The 20,188-nt window shown below is 51.8% G+C and overlaps 1 protein-coding gene across 1 annotated transcript in view; it reads right to left on the bottom strand.

The window, feature by feature from the left end:
• Nucleotides 1-1,267: 1,267 nt before the first annotated feature.
• The window catches only part of Ky (kyphoscoliosis peptidase), a 38,262-nt gene continuing 19,341 nt past the window's right edge, over nt 1,268-20,188 (bottom strand). Inside the window, exons 6-11 of the mRNA XM_021207898.2 lie at nt 19,153-19,235; nt 17,826-17,934; nt 16,650-16,767; nt 6,909-7,097; nt 5,570-5,760; nt 1,268-2,966 (exon numbers count right to left, since the gene is read on the bottom strand). Coding sequence (XP_021063557.1) covers nt 2,071-2,966; nt 5,570-5,760; nt 6,909-7,097; nt 16,650-16,767; nt 17,826-17,934; nt 19,153-19,235 — 1,586 coding nt within the window. The 3' untranslated portion in view covers nt 1,268-2,070. The remainder of the gene's footprint in view (nt 2,967-5,569; nt 5,761-6,908; nt 7,098-16,649; nt 16,768-17,825; nt 17,935-19,152; nt 19,236-20,188) is intronic.

Here is a 20,188-nt window from a genome sequence, read left to right as displayed (position 1 = left end):
AAAAAACCAAAACAAAACAAAACAAAAAAAAAACACATGGGGATCATTTTCTGCAGGGCTAGCAGTGGCTGTCGCGGCTGTGTCTAGCGAGTGGCAGGGACCACCGAAGCACTTACTATTTTGTTAAAACATAGCACAATTCTTTCTGCTCATAAAATAAAAGGGGTGAAGAAAGGCTGTTTCCAGGCAGTGCAAACTCCACCGTTTTCTTGTAGTGGAGACACCGCCACCCCCACCCCACCCCACTTTTGTGCGTTTTCCAGGCGTGAGTGACAAGATGCTGATGGGCTGAGACTGCCAGAGGACCCTGGACACGAGCCAAGGCAGCTCAGCCCCTAGCAGCCATGCTAATCACAAGTGAGGCTACCCAGTCTGCTGGAGGGGGGCTATCTGGCATCAGGTGGGTAGCAGTGGGGTCCTGTGGGAAAGGGGCAGAAGGAAATGAAGAACTGAAGTTCTGGGATCCTAGGTCTTCAAATAGGTTCCACTTGGCAGACTGCCCACCCAGAGATGCGGTGCCTACTATGGCCGAGTCCTTTGTGTCCATCTCTACAGTCCCAGCATCCAGCATTGGGGGGGGGGGGGTCAGCCACATATCGAATGAGTCTGATGGGCTCTTACTGAGGAAAGAGTTGACTGCGGAGGCTGTGAGTATCCCAGGCTGACTCTGGCGGCAGCTGAGCCCGAGGAGATTCCTCAGAGAGCAGTGAGGGATGGGGGTCCTGAGACGGGCATAGTGAGCAGAGTCCCAGAACCCTGAAGTTTGGTGGGGACCCTCCTGGAGCACATCCGTGCACTGGGATGCTACTACAGGAGCCTGGGGGGGGGCTCTCCTCAGGCCTTCCTTGCTTGCAGCAGCCTGCTTTCCCTCCAGCTGTTGCCATGGAAACAGCAGCCTCAGGTGCTGCTGAGGGCCAGCTAAGCAACTCAGGCTTTTTAGGCAAGTAAGAGGCCCTCAACTGTTCCCAAGGAAGGTTGAACTCAAGGCAGGGGTTGTCATCTCAGAGAAAGACAAGAGGGAAAATGGCTATGATAGGGCTTTCCTCAGAGACACGCACCGACACTTTCTCTAGGGGGCAGGTGGTGGTCCCCTCAGCTTGGTTTGGCTTGTAAGGAAGGAGCAGCATCAGATACAATCTCTGGTACCTGATTTCCGCTGGGGCTCGTCTGCCTGCCCAGGGCCCAGGCCATCAGCCAGGCTCCCAGCCGGTCATATAGGCATTTGACGTTCCCAAGGATGGCTGGTGGGGGGTGGGGGGTAGGGGGTGGGGGTTGGGGCAATCTCCAGGCCCTCAGTTAAACTCTGGTAGGCACACAGAATCGGGGTCTCCACCCTTCCATGTGGGTTGCTGGACCTGCAAACCCACTCCATCCCTGGTCCTCAGCCAGGACAGGACATCCGTGTGTGTGCACACGGCTGCTTTCCTGCCTTTAGCACATCGCAGAGACACTGGGGATTGGGAGACAACAGCCTCCAGTTGGCTGAGGGTCAGCTGGCTTGTTTTCTACNCCCCCCCCCCCTGCAAGCTCTTTGAAGAACGTGAAGTAGCTAATAGGGGCACTAGGAATGTGGAAGATGGGCAGGCCCGACATTCCCTGGGGTCCAGAAGTAGTGGGGAAAACACCATGTTACTTGCAGGGTGGGACACACCTCTCATAGGTTCAGCCTCAAACACCATTGGGGCAGGAAGGAGAATTTTCTAGGCAGGCATCGTGGGGAAAGCTTTCAGTACCGGGAACACCTCCGCTTCCCCACCCAGCTCTACAGCAACAAAGTCCTAACACAAGAGCAGGCACAGGCAGGGGCGTACACGTCACAATACCTTGGATTTACATAGCACCTTTTTCTTCTAGAGGGCCCTGGCCTCTGTCTCTTCTTCCGCGGCCACACTGAGTGAGCCTCAGCGCCTGTGACACGGCAGGGAGACTGAGGCAGAGGGAACTGAAGCAGAGGCCTAGAAGTGATTTCATGCAGATTAATGGTGTCCCAGGCTCTCTGCTCTTTGCTTGGACCCTCCCTGGGCAGGGCTGGCCATAACCCTGGGGGACCGTGGAGAAATGCAGCCCCCCTCACTGGTCATTCACTTTGTATTTCAGGATGTAGCTGTAGAAGTTGTGGTTAGCGTTCTCTAGCACCATGACGTAGACTTCCTGGCAGCCAGCCGTGTTGCAGCTGCCCTCCCAGTAGCCCTCGGGGTTAAGGGTGAGGGGCCACGTGTCCTGCCCTTTCACCAGAGCTTTGGCAATACCGTGCAGCTTTAGTTTGAAGGCTATGTTGCGGTTGGCGGGAAGCACACCGGAGAGAGGCTCTAGCAGTTCATTGTCCTGTCCCCAGTTGCCGAAGCTCTCAGGGAACATGGGCCAGTTCACCTTGGTGTTGGCGCAGCACAAGAGGTAGTTGAAGACAAAGATGAAGTTCCCTTGTTCTTGCCTCTTCTTCACAAAGATCTTGAGGGCAAACTTGCCAGCATGGGGCAGCTGGACTTTGAGCTCAGTCCGCTTCCCTCGGTTCAACTGGAAGATGTAGCGCCGCTGCGTCTCCTCGGTGATGGGGCCGTCATCACCATGAAGGGACGCCAGGACACTGACGCCCTCTTCCACGCCAAAGCTGATGGAGCAGCGGCCATCGCTGGTGTGAATGATGGGGTCAGCGTGAGAGGGCTTCGTGATGCCCATCTGCTCTGAGAACCAGCTGGGGCCCACAGGCTGGTGGAGCTCACTGGGCAGCCGGACAGAGAAGTCTACATAGTTGCACTTGAGTGTGTACTCTAGCACCGAGCTGTAGATTTCAGAGTTGCCCTTGGCGAAGATCTGCAGCTTGTGGGTGCCCATGGTGGGAGGGTACACCTCCAGCTTCATCCCGTTCTTCCTGAGGCTCAGGAGCCCGTGCTCCTGCTTACCGTTGAGCATGAACATGAACAATGTTGGGGCCCGGCTCTCAATGGTGACTGTGGCTTTCCCGTTCACTGCGGAAGAGGAAGTCGTGGTTAGGTGAGACGGATCCAGCGTGTGCTGGGGGATGCTTAAGCGATGGGGGAAAGGTGTGACTTACAGTGTGTGTCTATGTCTGTGGTTATGAAGATTACTACCAAGCTTGACTTTAACAGTGTGACGGCCTTGAACGCGGTATTTTTCTGACTCATTTGGGTGAATATTTTTGAAGCCATATGATAACTGTGATAACTGGGGGTGGGGTGGAGTGGGGGATGGGCAGGAAAACCCTACCCTAGCCATATGTGTTCCTTTCCTTTACTCTCCCACTTGCTTTACATTAGATGAAGCCTGCCTAGATATTTTATTTGATTCCAGAGCAGGGAGGGGCCTAAAAGGATGGGAAGAGTGCCGTCTCCTTCAATTCTTACGTCTTAAAAAGAGATTTATTTTTATGTGTGTGCACGTATGTCTTTGTGTGAGTGTGTATGTGTGTGTGTGTGTGTATATATATATGTAATGGTCCAGAAGAGGATACTGATTCCCTTGTGTGTGTGTGTGTGTGTGTGTGTGCGCCTGTGGAGTCCTGAAGAGGGTACTGATTCGTGCATACGTGTGTGTGTGTGTGTGTGTGTGATGGTTCAGAAGAGGGTACTGATCCCCCTGAGGCTGGAGTTACAGGCAATTGTGAGCTGACTTAAGGACATGGGTACTGGGAACAGAACTCAGGTCCTCTCTGGATGAGCTCCAAGCTCTCTTAAACACGGAGCTATCCAGCTATTTCCCTGCAACATTGAAGTATTACTTTCATATCACTCCCCTGTAAAGATTATGGTGTCAACAGCTGTCATATGAACACCACACCGTAACCAGAATGGGCTTTCCTCCAGGAGTCTATGCCCAGGAGTGTTAATAGGGTATTTTCCTGGACTCCCCTCCCAACACTCGCTTCTCACACAGGGTGCCACAGCTGTGCTTCTGGACTGGGTCTCCGAGAACCACTGCATCCATTCTCTCTCATGCCAGCTCCCCCTTGACCTGCCTCTGCAGTCCTCTATTTGGACATTGCTTTTCACTGGCTCAGGAAGGCTTTTTCTATCTGGGCTTCTCTGGCTCCCCAGGTCAGTGTCTGCTCTGAGAGCCCGGCCATGGTTTCTGTTAGAAGCTGACCACCCCAGCCCTTGCCCAGCAACTTCTCCAGTCCTGCTCATGGATGAAGACAGGCAAAGGAGAAGGCTGTCTGGTTCACGTCCACCATTAATCCTCCCTAAAGACTCACCCTAAAGACCTGGCTGCAAAGAGTCTGCCTCAGCCCTTCAGGTGAGCTGGACATGCTAGAGGGATGCTGGAGGGATGCTGGAGGGATGCTGGAGGGATGCTGGAGGGATGCTGTTGGGATGCTGGAGTGGTATTGGAGGGATGCTGGAGGCCTCTTTCCAGAGAACCCACCATTTTCCAGAATGAATCATGGGAGCGCTTTTCTATGCTCTGCCTTTGTCTGGGCTGTGGGCTCTTTGGGAAGAGCTTAGTACCTGTCTAAGAGAACATGTGGCAGAAGTGTGCTGAGCACCTCAGGAGAGGTGAATTACTGGGGACCTCAAAGGCCATTGAAGGACTGTGGCTGGCATTTCTCTATCCTCTCTGCCTCTTTTCTCCTCCCTATATCCGTGACCCTCCCCTTCCTCTTCACCCCACCCTCACCCCTGCCCCCTTCTCTTGCTTCTTTTCAAGCTCTAGTCTCAAGGCAACTCACAGGCACCAAGAAATATTCTTACAATAAGGAGCATGAATATGGAATTGAGTTTTAGGTTAGTATAAATTAAGAAATCTGGTGTTTACATTTTTACATCTCCCCAAAATGGCAAACACAGCTCAGCAGTACAATCACGAGGGCGCTGTGGTCTGCTCGAGTCTTTCTTGTGGTTTAATGTCTCACGATAGAGACCGCAGACCTCTGTCAGACTCAGGTGCAGGAAATGAGCTTTGAAGTGAGCAGCCGTGGGCTGTTGCTTCAACAGCTGAAGTGGCCACATGTCTGTGACTAACCAGAGACCACGGCAGCTCTGCATCCAGATCAAGAATCCATGGGGAAGTGCAATGGGCAAGAGGTGCCTGTTCCTGACTGTCCCCTGGTGGACCCCCTGCCTTGTCCCCTTACCCCATCAGCCTGTGGTGTGGGGTGGGGTTGGGTTGAGGCCATCATCCCTCAGGCCCCCCCTAGCTGATTGCTTCTGGGATCTCAGGCCTTCTGTCTGGGATGTGTGGAGGCCTCCTGGTGGCAGAGCTGGTGCTGACAGGTTGGGCTTTGATGAGAAGGGAGAGGTGGGCTGGTCAGCCTTCCTGACCCCTGCTGTGGTGCACCAAGGGCAGGACCAGGCTCTGGATCCCCAGAGAGGCATGAGATACAGTCCTTTAGGGAGAGTCCTTTGAGGTCCATGACTGTGATCCTGGGATCAGGCCTTCCTTGACCCTTAAGAGTGTGCAAACACCCAGCGGCCATGGTTTCCACGGTGTGTCAAGGGGCAACGAGTGTCAGCTCATAGCTAAGCTTGGTGGTCTGATTTTCTTGACTCACTCTAGGGGGAAGGGAGCTTCAGTTGTCACTGGGGCACCGCCTCGTGTACCTGCTTCTCCTTACCTGTTCTGATCATGGACGTCTCTGGGTGGGCACTCAGCATGCCCTTGTTGTAGAATTCGCTCTTGTGGTACATGCTGTTCTCAAACTGCTTCAGAGACTGGGGTGGCTTCAGCAGCTGCCAGTTCTTGTTGTCTGGGAAGTGATCCTCGATGAACAGGGCAGGGTGGGTGAGGAAGTAGAATTCATTGTAGCTGGAGTAGAGGAAGAGCTGGTTAGGGGCCGGGTGTGAGAGTAGGCCTGACCGCTATCACCCACATCCGGGTATCTCATGGGGCAGCTTTGGGAAGGATTGGGTGTTGCTTGTCAGCAGGACAATCTGTGGTCCTAATGTGGGCACTGGAGACTCTTCGGGTGGCTGTGTGCAGATCCTGGGGCCGCACGGGATCTGAGGTCCCTTCTGAGACAAGGCCACAGCATGAACTCAGGGCCTGCTCACAGAGCCTTAGGAGGTTATGGATAGGGTGAGGTAGAAAGGACGGTTCTCTCTGTGTTTAATGCCCAAAAGTAGTTTGAAAGGATCAAAAGCGCGATCTGTGGAGTGGGTGTGGACAACGAGAGGATGGGGAGGAAGGGAGGTGAGGGACCAGAGTTCTAGTTGCACTGGACCCTTCTTGTCCCTGTGCCTGGGGGGGATGGGGGAATGCAGTGGGGGAACTTCTGTAGCTCCTTAGGGCTGGTCAGAGACAGAGACAAAGAGAAGGAAAAGGAGACCACCAGGGCTTGGGAGGCTTTGCCCCGCCTAAGGGGGGCACTGTTGAGTGTGGAGGGCCAAGGTTTTGATTGCACACATCGGAGGAAACAGTCAGTTTCCCAAATAAAGGGGGACCTAGGCTGCCGAGGGACATTACAACCCATGGGAATGCCATGCTTGGCTGAAGGTTAAGTTCAGGGTTGAACGAGCCTTGGAGGATGATGGCGGTCCAGACTGTACCATTATGACCCAGGTGGCTCAGCCCCACCTACGCCTCTCCTCTCTGCCAACTGCATCCTTCTTCCTCCTTCAGAGAACAGGAATTGGAGGAGAAGGTGGAGCATCGAGGAGCCACCTTAGCCTCACCCCTCCTCATGTGTGGCCTGGGGCAATCAGGAGGGGCTCCTGGGTTTAGCTGCCTGGACTCGTGGAGAGTCAGAGGAGTCACAGAAGGCAGAGGTGACAAGAAAATTCAGCTCCTGGCAAGCGACCTGGAGCCAGCTTCCGGGAAGGCGAGAGTAGCTAGACGAGGCTGTCAGGCCTTCTGCTCACACTTGGCCCTTCCTTCCCCCGCGTGCCTCCCTTCTTCAGTCTTGTCCGCACCCCACACACAGACAGGACACTGGCAAGACTGAGCCTCATACTTACAGGAAGGTGAATTTGGAGGTGGTGGTGTCCACCAGGCCGCTGCCCCAGGTGCTGTCCACCAGGTGCCAACGACCCTCAAGGTAGACAGCGTTCCAGGCGTGGTCGAACTCTCCGGAGAAGCTTTGGCCGGTCTGGTAGCCGAAGCCCTTGGAGTAGCCAGGCACGGTGACACACTGCACACCAGCAACCCTGGGGGTGGGACATGGGTCTGAGAAGGGGCTTGGGTGCTGGGGTGTGTGTGTGGACAGGGATCCAGAGCGCTGGCAGACCCCTGGCTGTGCAGACTGACTGCAGTCCTGTTGTTTGCTACTCCCCTGAGACCCTTCAGCTCACTTCTGAAGTGTCTCCCCAGGGCCTGCTTGCCATGATCTGAGGCACAGCATCTCAGAAGGAAAAATCAGGACAAGAGTGAGGACATCCTCAAGAATGTGGGGAGAGGGAGGCGGAGATGTTCTTGGAAGGAAACCAATGTGAAAGAGCTGCACACAGGCAGGGAAGCCAGCATACCTCGGGCGGGTGCTGGTGATGAGGGAGGAGGTAGCTGAGCTCTGATTCCTGGCTGTTCCCCCCTGCATGGGCTTGGGAAGGCAGACAAACTGGTGTGTCCAGAACTGAGCTAGGAGAAGGGGCTGGCTGCCCGGAGACCTGAAACCACCATGGTCCATTAATATCCTTCCCTGACTACCTGCCTGGGCCTCTGCATTGGGCCAGTTTTGCATCACCTTGACCCAAGCTAGAGTCATCAGAGGACACAGCCTCCATTGAGAAAATGCCTTTATAGGATCGGGCTGTAGGCAAGATCATAGGGCATTTTCTTAATTAATGACTGATAGGGGGAGGGCCCAGGCCATGGAGGGTGGAGACACCCCTGGGCTAGAAGTCTTGGGTTCTATAAAAGGTAGACTGAGCAAGCCATTGGGAGCAAGCCAGTAAGCAGCGCTCCTCCATGTACCAGCTCCTGTCTTCCATCTTCCTGTCCTGTTTGAGTTCCTGTCTTGACTTCCTTCGATGATGAAGTGTGATGTGGAAGCATAAGCTGAATAAACCCTTTCCTCCCCAGGTTGCTTTGGTCATGGTGTTTCTTCACAGCAATAGTAACCCTGACCGAGACAACCACCATTTTGAAGTCTCTATCTGTTCTGTGAGGAGTGGAAGCATTGACTGGCTAGCCTTGGCTCTGGAGCCTTCTTGACAGGGTATCCCCATGGCACACTGCAATGCAGGTATCATTTTGGGGAAAGTTGAACTGTGGGGGATGGGGTGCCTGTCACTTTTAGAGACCTCATAAAACCAGGTCTGGGCTGTGGCCAATACTCCAAGGCTGTATCAGTAAGTTCCCTGAGGGCCCTGCCCTCCCCATACCCACTGGCCTCTCTCTTCAGCAGCTCCTCCCCAACATGGCAATGGACAAATGGGCAGTACCAGTCTGACCTCCATGGAACTGCTGGCCCTGGGGCTGAGTTGCTCTGCCCCAACACTTTCCTTGCGTTTGCGAAAACTGGTATAATAAACTCACAAGTCTACTGAGTCCTGGATGCCCAAAGTGATTCTTCAGTGGAACCCCATCTGCACGCCAACAACTACCCCCCATCCACACAGTGCTGACCCTGAACATCTCTCTGAGGCTCACATCAGGTAGCCGGACCTGGTCACCCTGGGGATGCATTGGGTCTGAATCTCCAGTCACGTTAAACAACAGAGTCTTAGACTAATGGGGTAAGAAGATCATGCACTTACTGTGAGTGTAGGGAGAGGCTTGCCCATGAAGATGGGTATTCAGCTAGTATTTAGTAGGAGGCCACATTGAGGATCACCAACCTACACTGGGTCACTGGGGCAAATGTGGTAGCATGAAAAATAAGAGATTCTCGTTTCCCTCATTGCTTCACATGCGGATAACAATGGTATGTCACCACACCCGCTGTAGCCCTCCTCTCCCTGCAGAGCCACTCCGAGGCGACTCACACCGAGACTCCTTACAGGGGGTGACATGTGATGGTCCCTTTTGAGGTCTGGTCTGTTGCTACATATGGTAACGCTGAATACTGAACCCCAAGGTCTGGTTGCCTCCAGAGATGAGGAAATCCTCACGTACACCGAATGATGACGCTATGTAACATTGCCATCCATGTTAGCCCTGACTGGTCAGTCGAGATGCCTACTGCCTGTAGCTGGGTAGAAGAGAGGTGGGCAGGTTTTGGTTTCTGGGCTTGGAGTCTGAAGCAGAGACCACAAGGAGAGAGGAGGAGAGAGAAGAAGGAAGAAGATACAGTGAGGTAGGCTGATCATGACCCCATGGCCATGAGGGCCAGCCAGCTGGAGTAGGAGCAGCCCAGGGGGAACAAGGCAGGCGGTATCTCTGGGTTATTGACAAGGAAGTAGACAAAATAACACAGAGGGCTGATATCTGCCCAGCTCTACTGCTGTTAAGGCTTGGTTTTTTTGTTTTTTTTGTTTTTGTTTTTGTTTTGAGACAGGGTTTCTCTGTATAGCTCTGGCTGTCCTGGAACTCACTTGGTAGACCAGGCTGGCCTCAAACTCAGAAATCCGCCTGCCTCTGCCTCCCGAGTGCTGGGATTAAAGGCCTGCGCCACCAGGCCCGGCTAAGGCTTGTTTTAAATATAAATGTTTTGTGTCTTTTATTTGGGGACTATATGATCAAGAGTGGGAAAAAAAAAAACACCAATTAAAGTTTACTGCAACAGGTCCCTCCCCTTCTGTCCACAGTGCCAAAGAGGCGTTAGGCCTCCAGGGCTTTCTAGGGAATCTCATGATATTATAGCAGCCGGGCTCTGTGAAATTATTTCAGGAACCCTTGGGGACATTCTGTTGACAGACACCAAGAGTTGCTAGACCCTGGAGGGGGCTGTAGGTCAGGGCCAGAGCACTTGCCTTGCATGCGAAGAGAGCGAAGACTCCCTCTCCAGTACTGTAAAAAGAAGCAGGGCGGAGCAGGGGGGGGAGCACAACAATATTTTAAAATATGATTACCTGTTAGTTTTAGGATTAGGAAAACTTTAAGCTCTATTCTTCAGTGAATTATTCCCCATTGTTGCTCGAAAACACTGTGTACGTAAACTTTAGCCTGGTGTGGAGGGCCAAGGGAGGTCCTGGGAACCTTCGTGTTTGCAAATGGCTCACTTGGCAGGAAGGGTAAGCGGTGAGTGGAACGCTGGGGTCTGGATTGCTGCCTCATGCTTGCTTTCTGCTCAGAGCATCAGGATCCGGGGGGGGGGGGCATTTAGCATCCACATCATCTCTGGGTGCTGGAGTGAACTGGGTTCTCCTGTAGGCAGACTGTGTCTCCTCCAACTGGGAGAAGCTTGTTTTAAACAGTGACTGGGAGGTATTTTTCCACCCAGGAGAAGCAAGTGGGGAAGGGTCTTGCCCAGCCCAGGAATGAGCCATAGGAGGAAGAAAGGATGAATGACATGTACCTGCATTGCTCCAAGCTGGAATGGGTGGCCATAGACTGCAGCCAGGAAATCAGGGTTCTATTGCTACCTCTACCCGTCACCTGCAGTGACCTTGCCAGGTTCATTATGAGCTAAAAAGGATGGTTGGCATTAAGTGATCTCCAGGGGGCAATTCTCCTCTGACAGACCGAGGAGAAGGAGAAAGGGCCGTGGGGATTGCCTGTGGCAGAACTAAGATGAAAAATGAAGTCAGCCGTAAGTTTATGCATTGCTGGAGTATGACATGGGAATATTTTATTATCTGGCAACTATGTGTAAGATGAATTGGACAGAAGTCACAATGTAAAGTGTTGTCAATAATCCATAGTTTTTATATGAATTAAATATTTCACAGGCATAAAACTATCTATCTGATTGTAGAACTATCTACCCAGCCTCTCTGGCTCCTGATTAGACCACGATCCGTGACCCCTTCACGTCATTGAAAGAGCTCTGACCGTACAAATGGTGTGCCAAGCACAAGAGCTGGCACTGTAGTTGGGGAGGGGGGAGGGCAGCACATAACACACAATGAACCACACAGTGAGAGATTGTTCCAACACAAGGCTCAGTGGCTGCCTTAGAGGGGGCTCATGCTTTCGAAGCAGGAGGATCTGCGGACTGTCAGTGAAACACCAGACTGAGGAAAAAAAAAAAAAAGTGCTGAAGAAGGGATCTCAGCTGAGGCATTTTTCCACCTGCTGGGTAGCTTGGCTAGCCAGCCCCAAACAGAGCCCAGAGCCCAAGGCCGTCCGTCTATGTAACAATCTTAGGCTGCAGAATCCTGCCTCTCCATCTGAGAATCCTGACAACACCACTGTCGGGGCACCCGCACAGGTAGGGTGTGCATCTGACATTGCAAAGCCAGCTCGAGTGCAGGACTCAGGAGCAAGCCTTCGGGGACACCCAGAACATCAGGAGAAAGCATTAGTCCATCTCCAACCAGGGCTCAGGCTTGGGGACCTAATCAATGCTCTGAGGCTTTAGAAGAACACTTGACCTTCCCCGAAGCCTGATGAATACGCACTGTGCAGAGGGGTAGGCAAATGGAAGACCGAATTACTTACAGACCTTGGCTGGCTTCTGGGGCTATAAGCGCATTTCCTTGTCACTTATCAAAGATCTGAGCATACCAGCTTGCTGTGGTGTGTCCCCATGGCTTGCTGTGGTATGTCCCCTGGGTACTGAATGAGGAGTAGACGGGTCCAGACCATGATGGTTGTTTGGCATAGATATGCTCCAGGCCCTGCCACAGGAGCTGAGTGATACAGCTAGAGCCTGTGAGAAGCTGGTAGTGTAGGTGAGGGGCTGGGCAGGCAGGGACACTGCACACAGCAGCCTTTGACCATGCTAAATGAAACATTCTTTTCTTTCATTATCTTGTTGAAATCATGTGATTCCTAAGCAGGGTGTAAGCAATTGCATCTCTCTCGACACTTGGACTTGATTTCTTACAAACTTAACGATCTCTCTGTCCTTGTCACACACCTGTCCACCTCTGGTTTCCCAAGACACGATCTCAGAGTTCTCCCGTCTAACTGTGGTTCAAAGAGAAAAGGCTACTTGACTTGGGGACACACAGCCAGCTAAAGTAAAGACAATCCTGGGGTCCAGCAGTCCTGAGACACAGTCTGAGAGCTTTGGAACTATGCCAGGATGTTTGCAGACCAACATTCTGTTTTCATTTGTAAGTCTGTTGGTGATATACAATGAAATGAAGAGACGATCAGTGAGAGAGTTCAAGCTTGCATCCTCCTTCAGTGTAGCTATAAGGGAGGGGGAGTTTAGGTGTCCCTTTCAGAGGCCTTATGTGACAAAGTCAGTGCTGGCGATAATTAAATTATTTAAGGCAGCTCTGGCCAGATGTGGGCCTTTAGTTCTCGCTACTCTGGAGTACTTTAGCTCTAGTACTCTGGAGGCTGAGGTAGGAAAGTCACAAGTACAGGCCCTGCCTGAGTTGCAGAGTGAGTTGAAGATCAGCCTGGGTAACTCAGAGAGACACTGTCTCAAAAACTTAATGGAGAGGCAGCTCAGTGATAGGGTTCTTAGCTGGCTAGCATATATAAGACTCGGTTCAGTCTCCAATACTGCTGAAAAAGAAGAAAAAAACACCACCCAGCTCTGGGAGAATCTGCATCTCCCTAGAGGCTTGGGCGGCCACTATGGTCATATTGCCCACCAGCAGCTAACCCAGCAGGTATGCCTCTGTCCTTGCTCTTCACGACCCTAGAAGATGTCATGGAAGATGGATGGGAATGCAGTTGACATATGATTGGTGACAACCAGCCTGCTCAGTGTCAAAGCCTCAGACTGGTAATAAACCGCCGGTTACCTCAGATCTCTGAAAATCTGCCGGCCCCGGTGTTACCGGGGCCATGATTACAGTGGGGGAGAGAATTTACTGCAGGCCGACTCAGTGGCAGGTGCCTGGGGAATTAACCTTGGCCCCTGCCAGGAGATTAGGCAGAATCAATTAAATCTGTGGGCAATCGGGGCTGAAGACAGACTTACTGCTCAATGATAGAAAGTCAGGAAGAAACTGGACCAGCAATTACATGGGGGGATGAGAGAGCTAACAGAACACACCACATCGGAAATGTAGGAAAGACAAAGGGGGAAACGGAGAATGTCTGGGAATATCTAAGTCCTTACCAAACCGCTCTGTTAAGTCAGTCTTTAATGAGGCCCTGGCAAGGAAGCGGAGCGTTAGGCAGGACTTCCGAGGACGGCTACTTTTCTAAGAGGCCACCCTGGCAGGCCACAGACTCAATCAGCAGGTGTGGATTGAGTGTCTGCAATTATTAAGGAACCAGCTAATGAATTTACCAAATGATTGGCAGTTATTACAGGGGTCAAGGGGCTTAGGGAGGCCATACATGAATGGGTTACTGATCTTTAAGGCAACACTTAAGGGAGTTCCGAGTTACTATTAAGTGTCCCAGGCAGTGCAAAGAATTTTGTGCATGGTCATCGCTAGGTTGAGACTAACTTTAACTGATGTAAAATGTTGGGGTGTATTTTAATGATGAGCCGCAGGGCAGGATGTGGCCATTGTTAAGCATCTGGACCAGGTCAGAGAGCCGACAGTTTCAATCAAGGCAAGCATCAGTTTTCTGGATCTATGTGGGTGGGCTGGCAGCGGCAGTAGGAAAGTTCCACAAAAATGCTCCTCTACTTATGAAAGATGGGGCAAGTTTTTAAAAAATAGCATTTCCCAAGTCAGCTGAGTGGCACCTCCACGTGGCATGTTCTACTGTTCCGCCCTGAAAGCAATACAGTTCCTAAAATACAGATGAAGAAACCGAGGCTTGAAAGGTTGCTGCCTTACCAAAATGAACAAAACTCATAAGTAGTCAGTTAGGGATGGGGGCCCTGGTCTTTCTGGCTGTACCTGTGGCACATCTACAGTGAGCCAGGAGGCTCAGGAGACACACAGACATGCTTGCAAGACTCAAGAGGATTGCTACCTGCAGGAGTCCTGTGCTGAGGAGCTGGAGCTGGTGAGTCCATCAAGGATGGGGGCGGGGCTCATGAGGCCCCACCCCTTTCTGGGAAGTTCTAGGCAGTTAAGGGTTGCTGGGGGGCAGGAGAGCCAAACTTCTCAGTGGTAAGCTACCCTTGTTTAACTAACCCCTACTCTTGTAGACAACCCTAATAAAATAGAGTGCCCCCCCAAAGACATGAAAATAGGAGTGGGGGAGTCTGTTGGGAAGAAGGGGTTTAGTGGGAGGGGAAGGAGGTGAGGGGACTATGGGAGAGACATTCAAAGTACATCATATGCATATGAAATTGTGAAAGAATGAATCAACTAAAAAAAAAAAAAAAATCCAGGGGCTGGAGAGATGCTTCAGTGATTAAGAGCACTGACTGGTCTTCCAGAGGACCTGAGTTCAAATCCCAGCAACCACATGGTAGCTCACAAANATCTGTAATGGGATCCGATACCCTCTTCTGAAGGCAGCTACAGTATACTCCTATATATAAAATAATTAATTCTTAAAATAAAAAAACTTAAAACAAAACCCATCATAAGAAAAAAAGAAAAAGAAATCTAAGTGTTGTCAAATTTACAAATTCCTATGAAAACAACCACATTCTGAAAGATGCCGCTGGCCAGGCACTGAAAACCCAATGGTGTTCTGTTACTTAAAAGAAAACACACAGGTCTGCCAGGCATATCCTTCCTGCTTCTTCTCACCATTCTGAAAATGCCTGTTAAAAGCCTACTGTGTGTAAATGCCTATTGAGGGCCTACTGTGGGGGAGAATCTGGGCCAGATGTTCTCAGAGAGGCAGAAAAGGGGATTAAGACACAGGAAGAAAGGCACACAGAGAGAACTGTGCTGAGAACAAGCCAGGGAAGGCACACGGGCGTCACTGTCACCTGGGAAGGGACATGGGCGTCACTATCAGCTCCCTGGATAGCATCAACTCTACTTAGGTGATTCGGAGCCAATTAGTTGTTTCCCCTGTTTTGTATGTTTTGAAGATTATGTACAGAGAGCAGTTTTTTCTTTTTTAATTCAAAAAAGTTATTAGTGGGCTGACAAGATGGCTCAGAGGGTAAAAGCACTTGCCACCAAGCCCGGTTCAAGTCCCTCATGTTACAAAGAGAGAGTTGACTTTTGAAAGTTGACCTCTGACCTTCACATGAATGCTATGACATGTATATGTCTCCCCCCCCCCAGAGAGACAAAGGCATAACTAACTAACTAAATAACTAACTAAACATAACAAGTTAAAAAATTATTAGCAGAACAGTTGCTGCATACCCATAATCCCAGCACTTAGGCCAGCCTCGCCACACAGTGAATTCAAAGCCAGCCTGAGCTACATAGCTTGACTCTGTCTGGAGCCCCATGGGAGGAATGAAGCTTAGTGGTAGATTGTTTTCCCTGGGAAAGGCCCTGGGTTTGATTCCTCATCATCACCTGGAATAAAGAGCTACGAGATGAAAACCTAACATAACTCACACAAGTTAGTAGACAAGGTCAGACGTCAAAGGATGGAAAGGGGCTCTGGGGTGGGCCTAGAGAAGTGCCAGGAAGGGCTGTGCACACATGAGAAGCAGAAGTGTGAGTGTTGTGTGAGTGTTGCTTCCAGGTGCAGAGCCAAGGTTGGCTGAGGTCAGGTTTTGGAGGACTTGGGAAGACAATGGGAACCCAGGGACAGGGAGGCCCAAAGACAATGGGGCACCTGGCTCTGGGGCTGGGGATGTCACTGGGAACATGGAGAAGTAGAAGGCACTGCTGGAGGGAGAACAATGGGTCAGCCAGCATGGATCCTGCCCAGGTTGCCTCTGAGGCTAGGGTCCCAGAGATGGGAAGTGGAAGTTTGGAGCAGGGAGCCGGGCAGGAGGGCTAGAGGGACCCAGAACCAGGTATTTGCCCATACCTGGAAGCGGCATTACAGGGTTGGGAGGCACTGGAACTCAGGCCAAGAATGGGTTGTGTGCATCTCAAGACAGGGTACACACAAGTGCACACAAGGCCACAGGGGGCCAGCAGCACAACACTAAGCCATGCCAGCTGCTTGCCTGGGGATCATCTGTTACTATGGTTTGACAGCTGCCACCTGCAGTCCTGATAGGTGGACACTGGGTGTCTGAGACCTACTCACAGCTTTTCAGGGACATAGCCAATCACTCACTTCCTGGTTGTTCCCTAGGAGAACCCAGGAGACCTCAGAAAGGGGAGCGGTAGGGATCCATCCGTATGGCTCCCCTGGACTTGAGACTGTCTTGACGTTACCAAGAAGTACTGCAACCTGTTCTCCCACTTGGCCTGCATCTGCGCCATAGCTCTGAGAATGGGGCCCAAAGGCACAGAGAGCCACCACCTGGCTACTCTACTGAGCTTTCCTACCAACGGATCTTTCCAAGCATGGCCCCTTCCCCCCCCTCAAAGGACAGCCTCTCATAGTCTCCTTGGCGTCAGTGGCCACTGTCCTCTGGCTTCCAGGCCTGCCATTCTTTTAACCTTCAGCTGCACAGTGAAGGAAGAAGGCAGAAAAGGGACCTTTTATAACCAAATTATCTTTGCGCATTTATCTGCCATTATGTTAATGCATGGCGAAGCCTGGCAGATGGTCCAAAGTCAATTACGCTGGTGTTAAAAAGGGAGAAATTGACCTTTTCAGGACTCACTCAGATTCCCCAGCAGAGTTTGCAAACTCAAGCTCCAGACCTGGCATGGGGGCAGAGGCACAGAGGGACAGGGAGAGAAGAAAGGAGGCAGTCGGGTGACAGCCCGGGGACTCTTGCTTATCCCACAGGCTGTCTTTCATACCTGCACATCCTTTCAAAGAGGCCAGCGTAACCATCACAGTTGGTCTTCTGGGTCCTCAGGATGTCAGTGGGTTTGAAGGCCTGGCGGTCCTTCTCCTGGGCAGCCTCAACGTCGTACTCTGGAGGACAAAGGAGGCGGCTGTGAGCACGCAAGGCTCCCACGTGTATGAGGACGGCTCAGCGAGGAAGGGAAAGCCACAGAGCCCATAGCGTGGCCTTCACTCCTGAGCTGTGCTCAGGAGGAAATGGTGGCATGAACAGAAACAGGACCCCAACCTAGCCAAATGCGGTCACCTTTTGTGTAGGTGGCAAAAGGGACATCGAGGCCAAAGCGAAGAGGATCACCTGGCCCTCATGGTGCTCTCAGAAGGTAGAGGTGGGCAGACAGATCTCTGTGAGTTCAAGGTCAGCCTAGTCTACATAGTGAGTTCCAGACCAGCTAGGGCTGCCTAATGAAACCTTGTTTAAGAGGGAAAGAAAGCTGGTGGTGGTGTAGGGAAGGAGGCAGCCGCCCTCAGGCTTAGACCTTGGGTACATTTTCTAAGTTGCACCTGGAGGACAAAGAAGAGCCTTGGGAAATCCAGGTGGGACACTAACTCTTCTTCGTGTCAAAGGACCAAGGGTCCACCCCACCACTCAGTTGGCCACCATCTCCCCCATTTGCAGGCTTCAGCAAGAGGTAGCAGGCCTTTGGCAAGCCCCCTCTGTGACTAGTCAGGACCTGGCAAGATTCCCTTAACTGTCTCATGGAGAGCGGTGGGCAGCTGCTCAGGCCCAGGTTTCTGAGATGGCTTGGAGAACCCTGGGGGTAGGTGGAAGCCAGTGGCCGAGGACCCGGGTGGGACAGCAGGAGACAGGGATATGAGCACTTGCCCTAGCTGGCACTTGTCTTAGGACTTTCTGGTGTTCACACGGCTGTCCCCTCCCCAGCCTGTGACCACCCTCTTGGAGATGGGCCATCCCGGGTTCTCATCTCTGTAGGAATCCTGGACCCAGGGAGGATAGCCTCTGGGTGAATGCCCAGTTCAAAAGGGTGGCTTTTACCTTCCTTGGTTAGGTTTTGGTTACTTCAGGCATGCCTCCCTGTCCTAACGCCTCACTCTATTGAGGCAACAGAAGCAAGAATCTGAAGGAAGGGGCATCCAGGGTCCCCAGTGCTACCCCCTTAGTGGCATACCTATATGGTGGCAGATCCAGATCCAGATGGCTCTGACCCTTTCCAGATCGCTGTGGGCTTCCTGGAGCAAGTCACTCACCAGCTCATTCAGGCCACTCTTGACTGTCACCTGGGAGCAGAAAGATCAGACTCTGCGGGGGCTGGGGGAGGATAAGAGTGTGACACCCACCAAATCTGGCCAGCTACCCTTTCTCCAGTGAGGAAGCTGGAGCGGGGCCCAGGAGGGCAGAGGGTGGCAGGGGATAAATAGTGTGGAGATAGGGGAGTTGGACAGCGCATGTGTGCTGGCCAGTTGAAGCCCAGGTGCTAGAGCCACCTCAGCTTTCCTCTTCCTATCTGGGTCCAGCCAGGCAGGTATCCGATCCAGGTAGCTACAGCAGCCTGTGGTCGTGGTTAAGATTGACTAAATCTGATCAATGCTGGCTAGTTTTATGTCAACTTGCCACAAGCTAGCGTCATTTCGGAAGAAGACATCTCGATTGAGAAATACCCCCCACACCCACCCACACCACCAGATTGGCCTTCGGACAAGCTTGTCTTATTGACTTAATTGATGATTGACATGGGAGGTAGTGTCATCTCTGGGCTGGTGGTCCTGAGAGCTACAGGAAAGCAAGCCACGAGGGGCAAGCCAGGAAGCAGTGTTCTTCATGGCCTCTGCATCGGTTCCTGCCTCCGTGTCCCTGGGTGAGGGACTACAAGTTATAAGACGGTATAAACCCTATCTTCCCCAAGGCCATTGTGTTTCATCACAGCAAGAGAAAAAAAAGTAACCAAGGCATGGCCTCTGGGTGTAACACAACCCTTGGGCCTCCTGTTCCGAACCCACACGGGTGGTGTTGAAATGTGTAAGGTCCCCCATAGGCTCATGTATCTAAACACTTGGTCCCCAGCTGGTGGCCGTCTTTTAGAAGGTTGTGGAGCCTTCAGGAGGCAGAGCCTTGCTGGAAGAAGTAGGTCACTAGGTCACTGGAGGCCAGGCCTTGAGGTTTTATGGCCTGCTCCATTTCCTGTCTATTCTCTTCCTGCCTAGGGTTGCAATTTGTCTTGTCACCCCCATGCTCCCAATTCCCTCCCTGCCTCGAGGCACAGTACCTCCTCAAACTGTAAGCCAAAACAAACTCTCCCTCCATCATCTTGCCTCTTGCCAGTTATTTGATCACAGCCGTTGTAAAGGTTACACTGTGAAAGGACAGCCCTAGACTATCCATCTGGTTTGCTCAGTGTATGGTCAAGAGAGGCCTGGAGGTAGGTAGGCGCTTTTATCCTGACTTGGGGAACTCCAAGTCGCCTTTGGGGACCTTAGCCTGGGGGTCAGTTCTCCTACCTGTGAGGCAGAGGCATCCAGCTTTTCAAAGTGCCGGAGGTCCAGGGGCATGGATTTCAAACTGGATCTGTCCCAGGGGTAGGCTGTAAGCACAGGGAAACCAAGTCAGTGGGGGGGGGTTCCTGAGGAGGGCTGTGAGCTCAATCCTAATAGTCACTTGGAGGATCCATGGCTCTTTAACCTTTCTTACACTGACACACTCATTTCAAGAGCTATACCTCCTAGAAATGTTTCTTTGGACAAAATTATCTGGGAACTGTGACCACCCCTACGGTCATCTTGAAGATCCACAGAAAACTTGAGATTATTTTGAGGACCCTGGAGATTTATCACTAAAAACCTTGTCTGACACAGCTGTGCCCAATTACTGAAAGAATGATGCAATCCACTTCCCCACCCCTGATAATCAGTTCTAGTTTTTAAACTTTCTGTAAAAAGTACCTAAGTGGTGTTGCTGGCCCCTGGAGGGTCCACAGCCAAGTGCTTGGTGTAAGGTACCTCAAGGCATGCTGGGTGTAAGAAAGCCTGGTAGAGCTGGTCACCAGGGTCTCAGTAGGAGACCTAGACTTTGAGTCAGGCATGGGGGTAGAAAGGAAGAGAGAAAATAGGATGCTGATATTGGTTTATGGCCAGTGTCTACCTAGGTTTTCCCATTGGATATAGGAGTCCCCCAGTCAGTTCTGGGATTCAGGAGGTGACATCATCCTGGCTCGTATTTACCCATAGAGTTGGACTTGGGGTATCTTAATGCAGATATAACCATCTAGTGTGGTCCGAAACCAGCCATACTTCAGCCGTCCCCACCAGAAGGGGAAATAACTGGCTAGCTCCTGCATAGTGCCTCCCGTCTCAGAGTTCTCCTCAGCCTGCCTCCTGTCACTGTCTGATAAGAGCGCCACAGTGACAGGTGGGTATCAGGTGGGCTTTCACATCACACAGGAGCCCGCTCAGGTCAGCTCTTCCCCGCCTTCCTGTTTAGAAGGATGGCATTTCTAAAACGGTGTTAAAAATTTCTACTTTAACTGGGCAGTGGTGG

Source organism: Mus pahari, chromosome 10 (genome assembly GCF_900095145.1).
Source record: "Mus pahari chromosome 10, PAHARI_EIJ_v1.1, whole genome shotgun sequence".
NCBI lineage: Eukaryota > Metazoa > Chordata > Mammalia > Rodentia > Muridae > Mus > Mus pahari.
This window is presented reverse-complemented; position numbering and strand designations above follow the sequence as displayed.